The sequence below is a fragment of the Thalassophryne amazonica genome, chromosome 2, assembly GCF_902500255.1.
Source record: "Thalassophryne amazonica chromosome 2, fThaAma1.1, whole genome shotgun sequence".
Classification (NCBI taxonomy): domain Eukaryota; kingdom Metazoa; phylum Chordata; class Actinopteri; order Batrachoidiformes; family Batrachoididae; genus Thalassophryne; species Thalassophryne amazonica.
The window spans coordinates 114,397,751-114,419,827 of record NC_047104.1 but is presented as its reverse complement, the minus strand read 5'-3'; the positions used below and the strand labels follow the sequence as shown (position 1 = coordinate 114,419,827).

The following is a 22,077-nucleotide window of genomic DNA, read 5'->3' as shown; positions in this document are numbered from 1 at the left end:
AAACGTGCACTCAATATTGTGTTGACACATAAATGTTGGCTTTACACTGTGTGAGTTTTGGCCCTTTTTCAGATGACTTTTCATTCGTGTGAGAAATTTTTGGACCGAGTTTCAGGTTAATCGTGGGTCCTGCATCGTGTAGTGTACATGGAGTAACAAGCTGCGTTCAACATCTCACGACCACCTCCTGATCACTGATTATATGGTCGAATGAAAATCAAACCTGTTTGATATTATTCTGGTCAGCCGTCGTGAGGGTGTCCTGCTCCTGAAGAGCTACAAGTATCCAACCACTCGCAGTGCCTGTGCAAACACCGCAGAGCTGTCTTGTAATGTTTTTTGCTGTTGTTTTGTTTTTAAACTTAATTTGTTAAAAAAAAATAATAATAATTTTACAAAGACAAAGTTGATTTGACAACCATCTCATATAACCGGGGTCCAAATAAATAGAACACTGCAATCTACTGGTGCCCAGACGCTTAGTATTTAGGGCGAATACTGCCATGAACACTACTGGCCAGTAGATGGCAGTAGAGGCCTTGAAAACTTGCCAAAACAAAATTCCAGATAATCTGTGTCTGCAACATTGATTTAAGATGCGTGGAATTTAACAAACGCAAATACAATAACATCTACAACCCCTGGCAAAAATTATGGAATCACCGGCCTCGGAGGATGTTCATTCAGTTGTTTAATTTTGTAGAAAAAAAGCAGATCACAGACATGACACAAAACTAAAGTCATTTCAAATGGCAACTTTCTGCCTTTAAGAAACACTATAAGAAATCAGGAAAAAAAATTGTGGCAGTCAGTAATGGTTACTTTTTGAGACCAAGCAGAGGGAAAAAAATATGGGATCACTCAATTCTGAGGAAAAAAATTATGGAATCATGAAAAACAAAAGAACGCTCCAACACATCACTAGTATTTTGTTGCACCACCTCTGGCTTTTATAACAGCTTGCAGTCTCTGAGGCATGGACTTAATGAGTGACAAACAGGACTCTTCATCAATCTGGCTCCAACTTTCTCTGATTGCTGTTGCCAGATCAGCTTTGCAGGTTGGAGCCTTGTCATGGACCATTTCTTCAACTTCCACCAAAGATTTTCAATTGGATTAAGATCTGAACTATTTGCAGGCCATGACATTGACCCTATGTGTCTTTTTGCAAGGAATCCTTTCAATTGATGGGATAAGAAAAGTGTCCAAAATATCAGCGTAAACTTGTGCATTTATTGATGATGTAATGACAGCCATCTCCCCAGTGCCTTTACCTGACATGCAGCCCCATATCATCAATGACTGTGGAAATTTACATGTTCTCTTCAGGCAGTCATCTTTATAAATCTCATTGGAACGGCACCAAACAAAAGTTCCAGCATCATCACCTTGCCCAATGCAGATTCAAGATTCATCACTGAATATGACTTTCATCCAATCATCCACATTCCACGATTGCTTTTCCTTAGCCCATTGTAACCTTGTTTTTTTTTTTCTCTGTTTAGGTGTTAATGAATTCTCTTTTTTGGGGGGCGGGGGACACCCTTTGACCTCTACTGGTGGTTGGGTCTCACTGCGGTATTGTATCACTTCCTGTTCCGGAGCACAGCGGTGTTTTGCTGTATCTGTTAGCTGTTTAATCTGCGCAGTTTGATTGATCTAGATAACGATTTATTTCACAGTGTAATCTTCACATGCCTTAAGTAAAGCACTCTTTCTGCTGAATCACCTCTAAATTATTTTCACATTATTCACTTTGTGTGTTTTTAGGAATCCGCTAGCTTAGCGCAGCTATTAGAGTTTTAATTCATTTGAAAGCTTGACTCTTAGTCTTGTCCATCCAAATTGGAAGTCTCAAAAACCACTTTTATTTGTTATTATCTATCATCCACCTGGTTGTTACTGTGAGTTTCTTTGTGATTTTTCAGACCTTTTGTCTGACTTAGTGCTTAGCTCAGATAAGATAATTATAATGGGTGATTTTAACATCCACGTAGATGCTGAGAATGACAGCCTCAACACTGCATTTAATCTGTTATTAGACTCAGTTGGCTTCGCTCAAAATGTAAATGAGCCCACCCGCCATTTTAACCACAGTTTAGATCTTGTTCTGACATATGGCATAGAAATTGAAGACTTAACAGTATTCCCTGAAAATCCCTTTTTGTCTGATCATTTCTCAATAACATTTACATTTACTTTAATGGACTACCCAGCAGTGGGGAATAAGTTTCATTACAGTAGAAGTCTTTCTGAAAGCGCTGTAACTAGGTTTAAGGATATGATTCCTTCTTTATGTTCTTCAATGCCATATACCAACACAGTGCAGAGTAGCTACCTAAACTCTGTGAGATTATCTCGTCAATAGCTTTACATCCTCACTGAGCACAACTTTGGATGCTGTAGCTCCTCTGAAAAAGAGAGCCTTAAATCAGAAGTGCCTGATTCCGTGGTTTAACCCACAAACTCGCAGCTTAAATCAGATAACCCGTAAGCTGGAGAGGAAATGGTGTGTCACTAATTTATAAGATCTTCATTTCGCCTGGAAAAAGAGTCTGTTGCTCTATTAAAAAGCCCTCCGTAAAGCTAGGACATCTTACTATTCATCACTAATTGAAGAAAATAAGAACAACCCCAGGTTTCTTTTCAGCACTGTAGCCAGGCTGACAGAGTCAGAGCTCTATTGAGCCGAGTATTCCTTTAACTTTAACTAGTAATGACTTCATGACTTTCTTTGCTAATAAAATTTTAACTATTAGAGAAAAAATTATTCATAACCATCCCAAAGACATATCTTTATGTCCGGCTGCTTTCAGTAATGCTGGTATTTGGTTAGACTCTTTCTCTCCGATTGTTCTGAGTTATTTTCATTAGTCACTTCCTCCAAACCATCAACATGTCTATTAGACCCCATTCCTACCAGGCTGCTCAAGGAAGCCCTACCATTAATTAATGCTTTGATCTTAAATATGATCAATCTATCTTTATTAGTTGGCTATGCATCACAGGCTTGTAAGGTGGCAGTAATTAAACCATTACTTAAAAAGCCATCACTTGACCCAGCTATCTTAGCTAATTATAGGCCAATCTCCAACCTTCCTTTTCTCTCAAAAATTCTTGAAAGGGTAGTTGTAAAACAGCTAACTGATCATCTGCAGAGGAATGGTGTATTTGAGGCCATAAGATCATTTGTAACCTTCACTAATGCTGTTTCTGTACCAGTGTTGCCACAGTTACTTTGAAAAAGTAATCCAATTACTGATTACTGATTACTCCTTGAAAAAGTAACTTAGTTACTTTACTGATTACTCAATTGTAAAAGTAACTAAGTTAGATTACTAGTTACTTTTTTAGTTACTTTCCCCAGCTGCCGACAACAACTCACTTTATAGTCACCCTTTCTTGACTTCAATGAAAATAAATACTTGTTTTATAAAAAGTAAAATAAAGACCTCTTTCTTGACCTCATATTTAACTGTTGACAGCACTGTAACAGTAAAACTTGCAATTTCAAACCTACATTGTTTAGAAATGTAACTATTAAATTCTAACTCCCTAAACATTTTACTTGTCGAAATTATTATTATTTTAAGCAATATTAGTAGTTGTAGTAAAAAACGGCTTCAAAACTGGACCTTTAATCTAGGGGTGTTGTGGGGGGCACATCCCTGCCCCACGCCCCCATTCCATGTGGATTCGCCCCTGCTTTGGCGTTTGAGCACAAAGAATGGGTAACATTTATTTATGCAGAAAACAAGACCAGATTTACAGGTAATAAAGTTTTATTGCGTTTTCACATCATGTGGTCCTCAGAAAGACAGTTTAGGTGCATTTGAGTGGAAAATAGTGTTAGTTGTTGATGCGTCGCGGAGGATCAGCTGTTTTTAACGAGACGATACGGAGCGGCTCAGCTCAGAATTCTAAATAAAGGAGGGGAAAAAGTATAAAAATGTCTTTGTAAAGCTCAGTGCAGGTGTGCTGATCACCGCGCTTTAAGAGGTGAGGACGAGTCGAGCAGCTGCAAAAAAAAACGCGGATGAAAAGCTCACAGCTCACTGAAAGTGGGCAGTTCAGTCGAACCCCGACCTCCTGCCCACAGACCAAGTTTAATGCTGCTGTCGACCCACAATGAAAAATAATAGTAACGCACAGTGACATGGAGAAGTAACTTTAATCTGATTACTGATTTGGAAAGATTAACGCGTTAGATTACTCGTTACTAAAAAAAGTGGTCAGATTAGAGTAACGCGTTAGTAAGTAACGCGTTACCGGCATCACTGTTCTGTACTATGATGAATTCTGAAACCTGACTGAAACTCTTCAGACAGTTGTCTCATCTCTGTGCTCGTCCTGTTAGACCTCAGTGCAGCTTTTGATACTGTTGACCATAAAATTTTATTACAGAGATTAGAGCATGCCATAGGTAATAATGTCACTGCGCTGCAGTGGTTTGAATCATATTTATCTAATAGATTACAATTTGTTCATGTAAGTGGGGAGTCTTCTTCACGGACTAAGGTTAATTATGGAGTTCCACAAGGTTCTGTGCTAGGACCGATTTTATTCACTTTATACATGCTTCCCTTAGGCAGTATTATTAGACGGCATTGCTTAAATTTTCCTTGTTACGCAGATGATACCCAGCTTTATCTATCCATGAAGCCAGAGGACACACACCAATTAGTTAAACTGCAGGAATGTCTTTCAGACATAAAGACATGGATGACCTCTAATTTCCTGCTTTTAAATTCAGATAAAACTGAAGTTATTGTACTTGGCCCCACAAATCTTAGAAACATGGTGTCTAACCAGATCCTTACTCTGAATGGCATTACCCTGACCTCCAGTAATACTGTGAGAAATCTTGGAGTCATTTTTGATCAGGATATGTTCTTCAATGCGCATATTAAGCAAATATGTAGGACTGCTTTTTTGCATTTGCGCAATATCTCTAAAATTAGAAAGGTCTTGTCTCAGAGTGATGCTGAAAAGCTAATTCATGCATTTATTTCTTCTAGGCTGGAGTATTGTAATTCATTATTATCAGGTTGTCCTAAACGTTCCCTGAAAAGCCTTCAGTTAATTCAAAATGCTGCAGCTAGAGTAGTGACAGGGACTACAACCACTCGCAATAATTATGGAATCACCGACCTCGGAGGATGTTCATTCAGTTGTTTAATTTTGTAGAAAAAAAGCATATCACAAACATGACACAAAACTAAAATCATTTCAAATGGCAACTTTCTGGCTTTAAGAAACACTAAAAGAAATCAGGAAAAATAATTGTGGCAGTTAGTAACGGTTACTTTTTTAGACCAAGCAGAGGGAAACAAATATGGACTCACTCAATTCTGAGGAATAAATTATGGAATCACCCTGTAAATTTTCATCCTCAAAACTAACATCTGCATCAAATCAGAGCTGCTCGTTAGTCTAAAAAGGAGTGATCACACCTTGGAGAGCTGTTGCACCAAGTGGACTGACATGAATCATGGCTCCAACACGAGAGATGTCAATTGAAACAAAGGAGGGGATTATCAAACTCTTAAAAGAGGGTAAATCATCACACAATGTTGCAAAAGATGTTGGTTGTTTCACATTCAGCTGTGTCTAAACTCTGGACCAAATACAAACAACATGGGAAGGTTGTTAAAGGCAAACATACTGGTAGACCAAGGAAGACATCAAAGCGTCAAGACAGAAAACTTAAAGCAATATGTCTCAAAAATCAAAAATGCACAACAAAACAAATGAACGAATGGGAGGAAACTGGAGTCAACGTCTGTGACCGAACTGTAAGAAACCGCCTAAAGGAAATGGGATTTACATACAGAAAAGCTAAACGAAAGCCATCATTAACACCTAAACAGAAAAAACAAGGTTACAGTGGGCTAAGGAAAAGCAATCGTGGACTGTGGATGACTGGATGAAAGTCATATTCAGTGTTGAATCTCAAATCTGCATTGGGCAAGGTGATGATGCTGGAACGTTTGTTTGGTGCCGTTGCAATGAGAATTATAAAGATGACTGCCTGAAGAGAACATGTAAATTTCCACAGTCATTGATGATATGGGGCTGCATGTCAGGTAAAGGCACTGGGGAGATGGCTGTCATTACATCATCAATCAATCAATCAATTTTATTTATATAGTGCCAAATCACAACAAACAGTTGCTCCAAGGCACTTTATATTGTAAGGCAAGGCCATACAATAATTACTTAAAAACCCCAACGGTCAAAACGACCCCGTGAGCAAGCACTTGGCGACAGTGGGAAGGAAAAACTCCCTTTTAACAGGAAGAAACCTCCAGCAGAACCAGGCTCAGGGAGGGGCAGTCTTCTGCTGGGACTCGTTGGGGCTGAGGGAGAGAACGAGGAAAAAGACATTCTGTGGAGGGGAGCAGAGATCATTCACTAATGATTAAATGCAGAGTGGTGCATACAGAGCAAAAGGAGAAAGAAACACTCAGTGCATCATGGGAACCCCCCAGCAGTCTAAGTCTATAGCAGCATAACTAAGGGATGGTTCAGGGTCACCTGATCCAGCCCTAACTATAAGCTTTAGCAAAAAGGAAAGTTTTAAGCCTAATCTTAAAAGTAGAGAGGGTGTCTGTCTCCCTGATCTGAATTGGGAGCTGGTTCCACAGGAGAGGAGCCTGAAAGCTGAAGGCTCTGCCTCCCATTCTACTCTTACAAACTCTAGGAACTACAAGTAAGCCTGCAGTCTGAGAGCGAAGCGCTCTATTGGGGTGATATGGTACTATGAGGTCCCTAAGATCATCAATAAATGCACAAGTTTACGTTGATATTTTGGACACTTTTCTTATCCCATCAATTGAAAGAATGTTTGGGGATGATGAAATCAATTTTCAAGATGATAATGCATCTTGCCATAGAGCAAAAACTGTGAAAACATTCCTTGCAAAAAGACACACAGGGTCAGTGTCATGGCCTGCAAAGAGTCCAGATCTTAATCCAATTGAAAATCTTTGGTGGAAGTTGAAGAAAATGGTCCATGACAAGGCTCCAACCTGCAAAGCTGATCTGGCAACAGCAATCAGAGAAAGTTGGAGCCAGATTGATGAAGAGTACTGTTTGTCACTCATTAGGTCCATGCCTCAGAGACTGCAAGCTGTTATAAAAGCCAGAGGTGGTGCAACAAAATACTAGTGATGTGTTGGAGCGTTCTTTTGTTTTTCATGATTCCATAATTTTTTCCTCAGAATTGAGTGATTCCATATTTTTTTTCCCTCTGCTTGGTCTGAAAAAGTAACCGTTACTGACTGCCACAATTTTTTTTTTCCTGATTTCTTATAGTGTTTCTTAAAGCCAGAAAGTTGCCATTTGAAATGACTTTAGTTTTGTGTCATGTCTGTGATCTGCTTTTTTTCTACAAAATTAAACAGAATGAACATCCTCCGAAGCCGGTGATTCCATAATTTTTGCCAGGGGTTGTAGAAGGAGAGAGCATATCTCACCCATATTGGCTTCTCTTCATTGGCTTCCTGTTAATTCCAGAATAGAATTTAAAGTTCTTCTTCTTACTTATAAAGTTTTGAATAATGAGGTCCCATCTTATCTTAGGGACCTCATAGTACCATATCACCCCAATAGAGCGCTTCGCTCTCAGACTGCAGGCTTAGTTGTAGTTCCTAGGGTTTGTAAGAGTAGAATGGGAGGCAGAGCCCTTAGCTTTCAGGCTCCTCTCCTGTGGAACCAGCTCCCAATTCAGATCAGGGAGACAGACACCCTCTCTACTTTTAAGATTAGGCTTAAAACTTTCCTTTTTGCTAAAGCTTATAGTTAGGGCTGGATCAGGTGACCCTGAACCATCCGTTAGTTATGCTGCTATAGACTTAGACTGCTGGGGGGTTCCCATGATGCACTGAGTGTTTCTTTCTCCTTTTGCTCTGTATGCACCACTCTGCATTTAATCATTAGTGAATGATCTCTGCTCCCCTCCACAGCATGTCTTTTTCCTGGTTCTCTCCCTCAGCCCCAACCAGTCCCAGCAGAAGACTGCCCCTCCCTGAGCCTGGTTCTGCTGGAGGTTTCTTCCTGTTAAAAGGGAGTTTTTCCTTCCCACTGTTGCCAAGTGCTTACTCATAGGGGGTCGTTTTGACCGTTGGGGTTTTTACGCAATTATTGTATGGCTTTTGCCTTACAATATAAAGTGCCTTGGGGCAACTGTTTGTTGTGGTTTGGCGCTATATAAATAAAATTGATTTGATTTTGATTTGATTTGAATGATGGGTTTCGTTTAGCTTTTCTGTATGTAAATTCCATTTCCTTTAGGCGGTTTCTTACAGTTCGGTCACAGACGTTGACTCCAGTTTCCTCCCATTCGTTCCTCATTTGTTTTGTTGTGCATTTTTGATTTTTGAGACATATTGCTTTAAGTTTTCTGTCTTGACGCCTTGATGTCTTCCTTTGTCTGCCAGTATGTTTGCCTTTAACAGCCTTCCCATGTTGTTTGTATTTGGTCCAGAGTTTAGACACAGCTGACTGTGAACAACCAACATCTTTTGCAACACTGCGTGATGATTTACCCTCTTTTAAGAGTTTGATAATCCTCTTCTTTTGTTTCAATTGACATCTCTCCTGTTGGAGCCATGATTCATGTCAGTCCACTTGGTGCAACAGCTCTCCAAGGTGTGATCACTCCTTTTTAGATGCAGACTAACAAGCAGATCTGATTTGATGCAGGTGTTAGTTTTGGGGACGAAAATTTACAGGATGATTCCATAATTTATTCCTCAGAATTGAGTGAGTCCATATTTTTTTCCCTCTGATTGGTCTAAAAAAGTAACCGTTACTAACTGCCACAATTTTTTTTTCCTGATTTCTTATAGTGTTTCTTAAAGCCAGAAAGTTACCATTTGAAATTACTTTAGTTTTGTGTCATGTCTGTGATCTGCTTTTTTTCTACAAAATTAAACAACTGAATGAACATCCTCCGAGGCCGGTGATTCCATAATTATTGCCAGGGGTTGTATAAACCCAGAGAATATATTCACGAGAGTTTTAGGCACTAGAGTTTAATGCTACTGTCCGTGGAGCCTGAACAGAGTGTCTGAAATGCATTTGTCCTGTCATGAACGTACTGAGATTACCCACAATGCACTGCTGGGCACAGCATGTGCTCACAAATCCTTAAAAATGAGCACATTACTTCAAAACTAAAAGATATATCTGATGTTTTCACTTTATAAAACTTCAGGCATGACAGTCATTTTAAATAACTTGTCCAAAATTAGTTTGGTTAAAATTTGAACCATAAGTTAAAAATGTATGCCTCTGGATGACTTGGGTGATATTGCCAGCGTATCAGTATAGTGTTAAAGAAAATGATTTTTTTTTTTTTTTTTTTTTTGGGAACAGTTCTTCTTTGCCTCCAGAGGGTAGAGTGGTTTCTCCTGAAACTAGCTCGCTTCTGTTTGCAGAGGGTAGAACTGTACATCTCTTAGGAAACTAAACAGGTCGGTCTCAACTGATTTTAAATTTTAAAAATGTTTACTGCTGTTCAGCTTGGTTTACTACGTTATCAGTCTAAAAGTTATCAGACGACAATTCATCGGATGATAATTAGTCCGATAATGGTTTTTAAAGTTATCTAAAAACATAATCCCATAATGAAAACATTATCTTCGATAATTATCTGTTATCGGAAGTGTGCCCACCACTGCCTGCCGGTCATCTCACTGGAGTCATGCACAGGCAGACAGTTTTGACTTATGGTTATAATTTTAAACAAACTAATTGTGGACAAGTTGTTGACATTAACATCACGTCTGTCCTTTTACAAAGTGAAAATATCATCTATGTTTTTAGTTTTAAAGTAATGCACTAATTTTGAAGTTTTTAGCATTTAGACACACATGCCGCATTGCATTATGGGTACATTAGTTTCCTGACGTCAGTGGTTCGCTGGTCGGTATAACACAGTTACTAAAACATGGTGGGTTTGTAAATATGTATTTGTAAATATGTCATTTTTTCATTTATAAACGTTAAGTTTTCAGTTAGTGGATTAGTGGTTATCGAAGCTAACTGTTTGGTTAGCTGTGCCCAGTGCCCACCACTGAAGGAAGGTATATCTATCAGATTATGCCAGCTTTTCTGGCCTAGAACTTAATTTGTGTCTCTTTGAATCTCTGCAACAGGGTGCATTCTTCCAGACTCCAGATGGATTCTAGCATGGCTAGAAATAAAGATTAAATAAAAACATAAACAGAAAGACAATTGTCTCGCCTACCATTTGATAAGTGCTGCTTGTTTGCCAGTGTTTTAAGTTCCTTTTTATGTAGAGGTTGCATGTCCCTCTCGTGTCTTCCTGTGTTCTTCGTGTTCAGTTTTCTTTGCACCGTCAAAACGTGCACATTGCGCCTATTCAACTTACAGATTTGAAGTAGCATCAGGAAGGGCATCCAACGTAACACCTGTGCTAAATCAACATGCTGATCATAAAAAATCCAGTTCCAAATGGGAGCTGGATTATCCTCTGTGCCGACTTCATCCTCTGGCAGGAGGCTTTGGTTCTGGTTTATCATATTCAGTTAAATCAGCCCTTTTCCAATAGTGCTTTGCAGCCCACTGGTGGTCCATGAGCCACCTCACATGGTCCTGAAGTATATTGGTAAAATATAACATTTTAAATTAATGTTTTAATTAATTATTTTCACTGACTGTTTAAAAATGACCCCAGAGTCAAATAGATAGTACTATACTGATTGAGAGGTAAGCAGACCTTTTTTTTTTTAATTATTTTTATTATTATTATATATATTAATTGGGTAAGTGGTCCTTGGTCTGAAAACGTTGCAGAAACACTGAGTTAAATTTATCACAGGAATGTTCAGCATCAATGAAGTAAACGTCAGACTGCTTTCACATGTATTAAAAAAAATAAAGTGGTCCAGAAGGTGTGTTTTGTTTTTTTGGGGGTCCTACCGAGCATGTGCAGAATGTGAATAACAAGTCACTCACTCACTCATCTTCAACTACTTATCCTGGATCAAGTCGCGGGGGCAACAGTTCCAGCAGGGGACCCCAGAATTCCCTTTCCCGAGCCACATTAACCACCTCCGACTGGTGGATCCCGAGGTGTTCCCAGGCCAGTGTGGAGATGTAATCTCTCCACCTAGTCCTGGGTCTTCCACGGGGTCTCCTCCCAGATGTCCGTGCCTGGAACACCTCCATAGGGAGGCATCCAGGGGTTATCCTTACCAGATGCCTGAACCACCTCAGCTGGCTCCTTTCAGCGCGAAGGAGCAGCGGCTCTACTCCGAACTTCCCACGTATGACTGAGCTTCTCACCCTATCTCTTAGGGAGACACCAGCCACCCTCCTAAGGAAGCCCATTTCGGCCGCTTGTACTCGCGATCCAGTTCTTTCGGTCATGACCCAACTCTCGTGACCATAGGTGAGAGTAGGAACGAAGACCAGTAGATCAAGAGCTTCACCTTTTGGCTCAGCTCTCTTTTTGTCACAACAGTACAGTAGAGCAAATGCAAAACCGCTCCTGCTGTGCTGATTCTCCGGTCAATCTCAAGTATTGAATAAGAAGTATTGACAAGAATATGATGTTGGATTTGCAGAATACTATAAGAAAATAACTGAAGTAAGCTTTCAGTTTCTCTGCTGCACTTGTAGTTCATTAAGTGTGCGAAGCTAGTACACATTAGCAGTCCATATTTTCCTGTATATCGTCACCTAAAATAATGGCCTACGTCATGTTTTGGAAAATATGACTTAGGCCATTATTTTTGGAAGGTGATGATATGTCACAATTAAAGCAGTTTTATATCACAGCAGTGGTGGCTACTCACTAAAAATGGTAAAGAACTTGAAGTAGTGCTGTTGTGATGCTCTGCTTAATGTGTGTGTATATATATATATATATATATATATATATATATATAGTACTGTACAAATGCTTTAGGCGCATTAAATATTCATAAATGTCAAATTCAAGAAATGTTATTTGTCCCCTCGGGGCAGTTCAAACACCAAGAGCAGCAATGTTTCAAACATTGTGATGTTTGAAACGTGTGAAATTGAAATGTGTGAATTTCAACTTTAATAATAATCAATATGAAAATTGAGTTCTATTTATGCATTTGTTTTTTGTTTTTTTTTCTTTGTTGTATACAAATTTCAGCAAACTCAGCCACATGGGGTGTGCAGCCAGTACATTCTGAGTGCCGGTCCCAAGCCCGGATAAGACGAGGGTTGCGTCAGGAAGGGCATCCGGCGTAAAACAAGCCAACCGAACTATGCAGACTCAGAATCGAATTCCCATACCGGATCGGTCGCGGCCCGGGTTAACAACGTCCGCCACCGGTGCTATTGCCCAACAGGGTGCCGGTGGAAATTGGGCTACTGCTGTGCGAAGACGACGAAGAAGAGGAGGAAAACGTTGCCACGAACAGCGGGAGAAGAAGAAAACTAGAAGGGTGGAAATGAGAGTGGGGACTTTGAATGTTGGTAGTATGACTGGTAAAGGGAGAGAGCTGGCTGATATGATGGAGAGGAGAAAGGTAGCCATATTGTGTGTGCAAGAGACCAAGTGGAAGGGAAGTAAGAGCAGGAGCATCGGCGGTGGGTACAAGTTGTTGTACCATGGTGAGGACAGGAAGAGAAATGGTGTTGGGGTCATTTTAAAGGAAGAGTATGGTAAAAGTGTGTTGGAGGTTAAGCGAGTGTCTGACAGGGTGATGAGTGTGAAGTTGGAAATTGAAGGGGTGATGATGAATATCATCAGTGCATATGCCCCACAGGTTGGTTGTGAGATGGAGAAAGAAGATTTCTGGAGTGTGTTAGATGAGGTGGTGGAGAGTATGCCCAAGCATGAAAGAGTGGTGATAGGAGCAGACTTCAATGGGCATGTTGGTGAAGGGAACAGAGGTGATGAGGAAGTAATGGGTAGATATGGTATCAAGGATAGGAATGGGGAAGGACAGATGGTAGTTGATTTTGCAAAAAGGATGGAAATGGCTGTGGTGAATACCTACTTTAAGAAAAGGGAGGAGCACAGGGTAACATATAAGAGTGGAGGAAGGTGCACACAGGTGGACTACATTCTTTATAGGAGATGCAAGCTAAAAGAAATCACAGACTGTAAGGTGGTAGCAGGAGAGAGTGTCACTAGACAGCACAGGATGGTTGTTTGTAGGATGACTTTAGAGGTAAAGAAGAAGAGTGAGAGCTCAACAAAGGATCAGATGGTGGAAGCTGAAGGAGGAAGACTGTTGTGTGAAATTTAGCGAGCAGGTGAGAGAAGCACTGGTTGGAGGGGAAGCAATTTTGGACAACTGGAAAAGTACTGCAGATGTGAGGGAGACAGCTAGGACAGTACTGGGTATGACATCTGGACATTGGAAGGAAGACAAGGAGACTGGGTGGTGGAATGAAGAGGTCCAGGAAAGCATAAGGAGAAAGAGGTTGGCGAAAAAGTTTTGGGATAGTCGGAGAGATGAAAGTAGACAAGAGTACAAGGAGATGCGGCGTAAGGCGAAAAGAGAAGTGGCAAAAGCAAAGGAAAAGGCATATTGCGAGCTGTACAAGAAGTTGAATAGTAAGGAAGGAGAAAAGGACTTGTACTGATTGGCCAGACAAAGGGACAGAGCTGGAAAGGATGTGCAGCAGGTTAGGGTGGTAAAAGATGCACATGGTAATGTGCTGACAAGTGAGGAGTGTGTGCTGAGAAGGTGGAGGGAATATTTTGCAGAGTTGATGAATAAAGAAAATGAGCGAGAGAAAAGGCTGGATGATGTGGTGAGAGTAAATCAGGAAGTACAAGAGATTAGCAAGGAACAAGTGAGGGCTGCTATGAAGAGGATGAAGAGTGGAAAGGCAGTCGGTCCAGATGACATTCCAGTGGAGGCATGGAAATGTCTAGGAGAGATGGCAGTAGAGTTTCTAACCAGATTGTTTAATAAAATCTTGGAAGTGAGAGCATGCCTGAGGAGTGGAGACGAAATGTGCTGGTTCCTATTTTCAAGAACAAGGGTGATGTGCAGAGCTGCAGTAACTACAGAGGCATAAAGCTGATCAGCCACAGCATGAAGTTATGGGAAAGAGTAGTAGAAGCTAGGCTTAGAAAACAGATGATCTGTGAGCAGCAATATGGTTTCATGCTGAGAAAGAGCACTACAGATGCAATGTTTGCACTGAGAATACTGTTGGAAAAGTACAGAGAAGGACAGAAAGAGTTACATTGTGTGTTTGTGGACTTAGAAAAAGCTGATGATAGGGTGCCAAGAGAAGAGTTGTGGTATTGTATGAGGAAGTCTGGAGTGGCAGAGAAGTATGTTAGGGTAGTGCAGGACATGTACAAGAATAGTGTGACAGCGGTGAGATGCGCAGTCGGAATGACAGACTCATTCAAGGTGGAGGTGGGATTACACCAAGGATCAGCTCTGAGTCCTTTCTTGTTTGCAGTGGTGATGGACAGGTTGACGGATGAGATCAGACAGGAGTCCCCATGGACTATGATGTTTGCAGATGACATTGTGATCTGTAGTGAGAGTAGAGAGCAAGTTGAGTCTAGTCTGGAGAAGTGGAGATATGCTTTGGAGAGAAGGGGAATGAAAGTCAGTAGAAGCAAGACTGAGTACATGTGTGTGAATGAGAGGGAGCCCAGTGGAATAGTGCAGTTACAAGGAGTAGAAGTGGTGAAAGTAGATGAGTTTAAATATTTGGGGTCAGCTGTTCAAAGTAATGGAGAGTGTGGTAGAGAGGTGAAGAAGAGAGTGCAGGCAGGGTGGAGTGGGTGGAGAAAGGTGGCAGGAGTGATTTGTGACCGAAGAATATCAGCAAGAGTGAAGGGGAAAGTTTACAAAACAGTAGTGAGACCAGCTATGTTGTATGGTTTAGAGACAGTGGCACTAACAAAGACAGGAGGCAGAGCTGGAGGTGGCAGAGCTGAAGATGTTGAGATTCTCTTTGGGAGTGACAAGAATGGACAAGATTAGGAATGAACATATCAGAGGGACAGCTCAGGTGGGACGGTTTGGAGACAAAGTCAGAGAGGCGAGATTGAGATGGTTTGGACATGTGCAGAGGAGGGACCCAGTGTATATAGGGAGAAGGATGCTGAGGATGGAGCCACCAGGCAGGAGGAGAAGAGGGAGACCAAAGAGGAGGTTCATGGATGTGCTGAGAGAGGACATGCAGGTGGTTGGTGTGACAGAGGAAGATACAGAGGACGGTGAGATGGAAACGATTGATCTGCTGTGGCGACCCCTAACGGGAACAGCCGAAAGGCAAAGAAGTATACAAATTTCAGCAGAGTATAAGTTGCAGACTTCAACTTTTTTTTTTTTTTTTTTTTGAAAAATGTGACTTAAAGTATGAGTAATTGTTTTATAATCATTTTAAAATAGCATGATTATTTATTTGAAACTGTGTTTGTGTGGTATTCTGCTGGCCAGTACATTTACAAAGAAATTATCATTGAATAAAAAATATAGCTCACATATATTCACTTTTGTTGGAACTGATTTTGTGTTTACATGCCAATAAGGTGGAGGGGGGGCATCAAATGCTGTTTTTATTATAACTCTGGGATGATAAAAAAAAAAACAGTATGTAATGCTTTGTCTTTCTCTCTCTCTCTCTCTCTCTAGCAGGGACTGCCAATGAGGGAGTGCTGGCTAACTTCTTCAACAGTCTACTGAGTAAAAAGACTGGATCCCCAGGGAGCCCAGGAACTGGAGCAGTTGGAACTGGTGTGCAAGGATCTGCCAAAAAAACAGGTAAAACTTCCTACCTCACTGATGCCTATTATCTTATTATAAATGGCATTCCTTTTTTTTCCTAACCTTTTTCAAGAGTAGCAGCCATCGTCTTTTATTGAACCTTTCTTATTACTCATCACTGTGATGTTTAAGCCCAGTATATAAAAAGTAACGAGACACATTACTAGCAACCATTTTCTTAACCATAAAACAGTAAAAGGAGAACTTAAAACCACTTTAAACAGTCTTCAGAGGACTACTCCCCCCAATGCGATCATTGTGAGTGATGTTTTTGAAGGCATATATTTTAGTTTTTATTTGCAGTGGAAAGTTGGGTTGAGTGCTTTTTTGTAGAATTTTGATTTGCTCAATTTTATGTTTTATAAAATCGTTGCTAATAACAGTATGATACTTCTGTAGTTTGGACTCGAGCATCAATGTAAGCAGCACAGTCCTTTAATTAAAAACAGGATGAATGCTGTTGTCTTGAGTTTTATTTACACAGCCTGAAGGAGAAACAAATCTACTCCTCTGACACTCCTCTGAAGTGTCTTGTGGAAGGCCTGTATGCACCAAACCTCCATTTTCAGATGTCTCATTTATAGAGACATCACCTACTGTCGTTATTCACTTTATTTGTTGACTCGTGCCATGTTTCCACATAGTATGCTGAAGTTAAGATGATCATTAGACATGTTTTACATGTTGGCAATTTTGTTCCAGCATACTTTTTTCCCCTGTTTCATACTTTGTTATAATATTTTTTTTTTTTTTTTTTTAGCCAGGTATATCAGGTAACTTATTTTGTTCCCAATAAACAGCTCAGGGATGCTTTGCACTGACATGCATTTTTCTTCCAGCATTTAACCCATGTTAACCTCTGAATCATGGCTTTAAAAAAAAAGAAGCTAAAAGGGCATGCTCCCCTGCATTTTTTTTCCTTGTTGGATTTGTTTTGCATGCGTGTAGCAGTGGCAGCGTATTGTCAGTCTCCAGCATGGGACCTCATCATCATCCAGCCCCGTTTGCTGCCTCCGTGCTCTGACCCCACATTGCCTGTCATTCATAAATACACACAGAAGCTACAGGAGATTACTTTTTGGCTTTGTCTGCTGTTTTCTTTCCAAGGGCAGAAGCCGGTTTTGACTGATGTCCAGGCTGAGTTGGACAGGATGACTCGCAAACAAGACTCCATGGTTTCAGCTAACAACATACCACCACCGACAGAAAATGAAGCGTGAGGGCAAGAAAAACAGTCGTGTGATCTACTGCGTTAATCCTCTGGAAAATTACACAAACATGCACATGTACGCATAAGCAAATTGACCAAATTCCAAATGTCTATAATATTCAGCACATGCGGTGGTTTCACCGAAATGAGTTTCAGATGCTGTCAGATATTTTGGTGTTCTGAGACGATGGGAAGAGTTGGATAAACAGAGATGGAGTTGTTGATAAAATTTGTAAGCACGGATGCTTGGCTTTATTTCTGTCCTCTCTTACTTTTTGTTTTGTTTTTGTTTTTCTGAAGGATGTCAGTAAAACATAACACGCACACGCTTTGGTTGACAGCCAGAAGCTCGGGGCTTCTCCTCCTGAGCTTACGAACAGGACCGACGCTGGACATGTGACCGCTGATTTAGCTTATCTCACTGAAGGAATTGTTTGAGTGAGAAGGGTATTCAGTCTTTCAGTAGATTTGTTGAAGAAAGCATTTTAAATACTTGCAAACATGGTATGTAAAAATGGTTTCCTTTGATGTATTTATACAAGGTCCTTGTTATTAATTTTATTTTTGTGTGCCGCTCATTGGTTTAAGCAGACGCTCAATCTGTATCACATACTGTCACGTGAAAATGCCACTGGCATCACCATCATGACACTAATACTGTATGACAGATCTGTACACCCGATTGCATATCACATCATTCGCCCATGTCATTTTGAAGGGTTTTGTAAATATAAATTAATAATAATAATAAAAAAAAATCTTCAGGTAAATTTAGATTTTGTATAAAAGGTAATTATGTCCACTTTTTTTAAACTAACTTCTTTGACTCAAGACCGGTTGAGATTCAACAGGAAATTAGGTTGCAATGGAACCGCTTCTTTTAGCTACAAGTGTGTATATTTTTGGGGGAGGGGGTGGGGCAGTATCTTTCCTACTATAACTCCCAAGTGCCTCGCACAGTTTGTCGTTTGTGTCATAGTAGAGGTGCTCATCTTCATGAAAGAAATGCACTGTAGCACCATCTGTTAAAAAAAAAAAAAAAAAGTTTTTATCCTTTTTTTCTCTCATCCAAATAATTTATTTCATTTTACATTTTTGTTTTTGTACAAAAAAGCCTGTGGTCTATTATTTTTCAGAAGTAATATTTCTGTGGCTTAGTTGAGTGTTCAGTAGGGAAATCGGTTGAATGTCTGTTGAAGACTATAATGACTGCTGATACCTAGAAAACTCAAGTTTTAACTTTTGGTTCCCAGCAAGAACACTTACTGCGGTTTAAACTGCTTACAACCAAAATACTTTTTTTTTTTTTCCTCCCCTGTGGTTGTTTGATCAAATGCGTTACTGTACTCATGTCTTTCAGCGACTTGACAGCTTGACAGTTTGGTTTTGCTTTCTTAATTCACACTATACTTCACATTGTTAAAACATTCCCAGTTTCTACTTCATGTTGCAGTAGAAACATGTCACTGTAGGAAACCAGTTTGTCCAGTTGGCTTTTCATGTTTGTTGTCATTCTTTGCCCTTTTACAATGACTTTTGCCTTCAGTATACAGCCAATAGTTTGTCACACATCACACCCTGCCTTTACACTCTAGATCCAAATAGTTTTGTGTGTCCTTCAGTGGGTCACTTAATTGTCTTAGAGACTTTTTTAAAGTTAAAACTATTATATAGCATGCTATAAAATATCTAATTATTTATGGTTTTGTAAAGCTGTGTGCTCATAAATATGTATGCAAGGTCCTTCTTAATCCTGTGGATGTAACATCTGCAAAACTTTCACTGATTTCATGGAAGATGTGAAGAGAGCAATTATTTGCTGTTTGTATAATAGCAAAATATAGAACTCGAGTGATTTGGAACATGTAACCAAAGACATACTAGTCAGTTTTCTGTTTTAGTTGGTAGTTATCCATAGGATTAACAATGGTCCTTTTTTTTTTTCTACCTTTTGTCAGAGATTTTGCATTCCAATCTTTACATATTTAACACCCCACAAACTTAAGAAATGAAATAAAATGGGAGAAAGACCTTCTTCAGCATAGGTTTCAGGAGTCAAGAAAATGTGAGGCTCATTATGGTTATTACTGTTGTCACTGCAGTTTCATGTTTATACAGCTGTTGAATTGTTAGCAGGATTATGCAAATCCAAGACTTTTTTACATAGAGCCTGTGATGAGTTTTGGTGTAACAAGTAATAGAATTGTTTACATTTTGGGGCAGATCTGCAAAGAGAGACAGAGCGGTCAATAAAAGCATCGAGCCAGTCTTACAGTAGATTCCACAGAATTTTCAAGCAGGACAAAGACATTAGTGACATGACAATAGTTTCTTTTACAAATAAACATATTGCTGCAAAATTTGTTAAAGCCGTTTGTCTGGTTCAGAATATGTCATAGTAGACGAACTATGAGACAAACTGCTTTAACTGGAGTTAGGATTTTACTACTGAGCTCATCTACACTAAAGAGGATGAAACCGTTTGTTCTGACGGGATACAACCAACTGGATTTGTGGTTCAATCTTCAAAAAGGGGGCAGGACCATGATTTCTTTCTCTTTTTTTTTTTTTTTAATGCACTAACAGTTGCCCTTTCTGGTTTATTTTCTAATATCTGATCCGTGGACACAGTGTTATAAGGGTTTTTGTTAGGTTTATTTTTACCACAATAATAACCACAAGAACAGATTTTGAATCTGATATGCATAATTTAATGCTGCACCTATTCTGGATTTACTTTGGTTCAGTTAAGAAGCATTCATTTTTTAAATGACTGGGTGAATATACACCCAGGTTCTCTTTTTGAGATGGTCAAAGCACAAGAGAAGATCAGTTGGGAACAGTATTGCCATATGTTGAAGTAAGCACTTTTCCTGGAATTCTACCTTGTACCAATTTCTTGTTGCTCCTACTGAAGATGCAAATTTCTTTCCCCTTGTTTTGCTTCACCTATTAATGAACTGCTACCCGCAGTTAACCTACAAGATAAAATTTCACTGTTTATCTTCAGAAGGTGGTAGTGATGAACCATTCAGGATTAAATGCAATAACCCCTTTCTGCTGGTGTGGATGTATTATTAATCTAGGAGAGAACATGTCGTGAAGGGGGTCAGGTATTTCTTTGCTCAGAAATACTCAAATGTAATTTTTGACATCTCCGGGCACGTTATTTTTCTTGAAGAACCTTAGCAGCTCTGTTTTTTTGTTTTGTTTTTTAACCATTCTACTTAGTGCAATGAAGTGCTCTCATGCTGTTTGATTTCACTGTTGCATTTGGTGTTTGTAAAGATTTGACATTGGTCCCAAAGATTTGACTACTGGATCTTGTAACTTTTGTACTCAAAATTTTGAGTGTGACTGTCCTGACATCCCAACTAAAATGCCGACATCTATAAGAGTCTACGACTTTGAGCTTCCAGTCCTTTGTATTCAGGATATCAAGGTATTGTAACCACATGGCTGACTTTGAGTGCCCTGAAATTATTCTGAAGTTTGATTGTATGAGTTAAACAGTTCTGTTGCCTCTATGCTGTCCATGTGGATTGTAGCTTCTTACGCTGATAAAGATAAGGAAATGGTTTGTCAAAACCTAGCTTCAATAAAAACCAAGAATCCAAACACTGGCCGCCTCAATGCTTGTCTTGTTTTAATTATTTATAAGTCTAATTTGCACCTACATTTCACATTAGACTTTAAAAATAAGTCATTTTATGTCAGATGTACAGTAAGAGCAGATTATAATTCTTTGAAAACAAAGATGATTATTTAAAACCAGAATGATTATTGGTCCTCACCTTATCCATCAGAATCCAAAATTTCAGAGGTGGATATGTGGTAGTTTTTAGAGTTGCTTACAGTAATTTTGCAGACCTTTCCCTGTGTGCCCTGCTTAATTGCAAAGAAAACTGATATAAATTAAATTTAATCCTGACATGATTTTTGCATGGACAAAAATGTACTGCTAAATTCACATTTGTGAGGCTGATGATTCAGTGTTTTTAATGACTGACAACTCAACACTGCTGATTGAGTAAATTCCCACACAGTGCCATGACATCTGACAAAATTTACAAATTCTTCAGTTTTCTACTTGGCTGCAACTCTAAATGCAACTGTAAACTTGATGTTGATTTACTCTTGATTCTGATTAGATGTGAGGGCAGAGCCACCTAGTTTAATATCAGGTAAACATGACCTTAATTTATTAAGATGTCAAAAGTTGACTTTTCATGCAATGATGATCAGAGGAGCAGAGTTTAAACCTCTCAAATGTCTTTGGGCCATACAAACATAAAATCAAAGACAACTCGCAATATACACTACAATACTTGTCTGTAGTCATAGACTCAATCCCTTTATGCTATTGTAACCAGTATTAATGGGCCTGCTAGATAGGTCTTCTTCCCAGCCAAGGGGGCTCAGAACTTATCACTTGAAAATCCCTGTATCTGACCTCAAAGCCTTAATAGTAATAGTAAATATTTGGAGGGGGCAGCCTTGTGGCCAAGTGGTTGGTGCACCTGATTCCAAAATAAGGTTCACAACCACCTGTGCTCATTCTCCAATTAATGTGGAGTTGTCAGGAAGGATATACGGCATAAATGTGGCAAATCGACATGTAGATCCATAATGAAGCTGCTGTGGCAACTCTAATAAAAAGGGGAGGAGCCTAAATAATTTACAATTTGGTAATAAATGTTTGTGTATATTAATATTCTGAAATTAATTACATATACACAGTCATTGGACACTGTCAGGTAACTTTGTGTTGATTATACATTTTAAACAGAAAGCTATCGCTGATGAAACTACTGAATAAGTGAAACGTGCAAGGAACTACACAAGTCAGCTCACTTGATTCAATCTACTTGGAAAGGTCACATTTTTAACAGTCTGGATGTTTTCTATTATTTACAGTACATTTTATTTCAGTCACATGCACATAAATACCTCACTTTCATCTTCAACCATTTATCCGTGATCGGGTCGTGGGGGCAACAGCTCCAGCAGAGGACCCATCTTCCCTTTCCCGGGCCATATTAACCACCTCTGACTGGGGGATACTGAGGTGTTTCCAGGCCAGTGTGGAGATATAGTCTCTCTACC

General features: G+C 39.6%; 1 protein-coding gene across 2 annotated transcripts in view; it reads left to right on the top strand.

The window, feature by feature from the left end:
• The window catches only part of dync1li2 (dynein, cytoplasmic 1, light intermediate chain 2), an 83,905-nt gene extending 63,316 nt beyond the window's left edge, over positions 1-20,589 (top strand). Inside the window, exons 12-13 of one of the 2 annotated variants that reach the window (XM_034192341.1) lie at positions 15,630-15,758; positions 16,874-20,589. In XM_034192341.1, the coding sequence (XP_034048232.1) occupies positions 15,630-15,758; positions 16,874-16,890 (146 nt within the window). In that variant the 3' untranslated portion in view covers positions 16,891-20,589. Of the gene's footprint in view, positions 1-15,629; positions 15,759-16,868 lie in introns of both variants that reach the window. The other variant, XM_034192331.1, reaches the window with a different exon arrangement.
• The last annotated feature ends 1,488 nt before the right edge of the window (positions 20,590-22,077 follow it).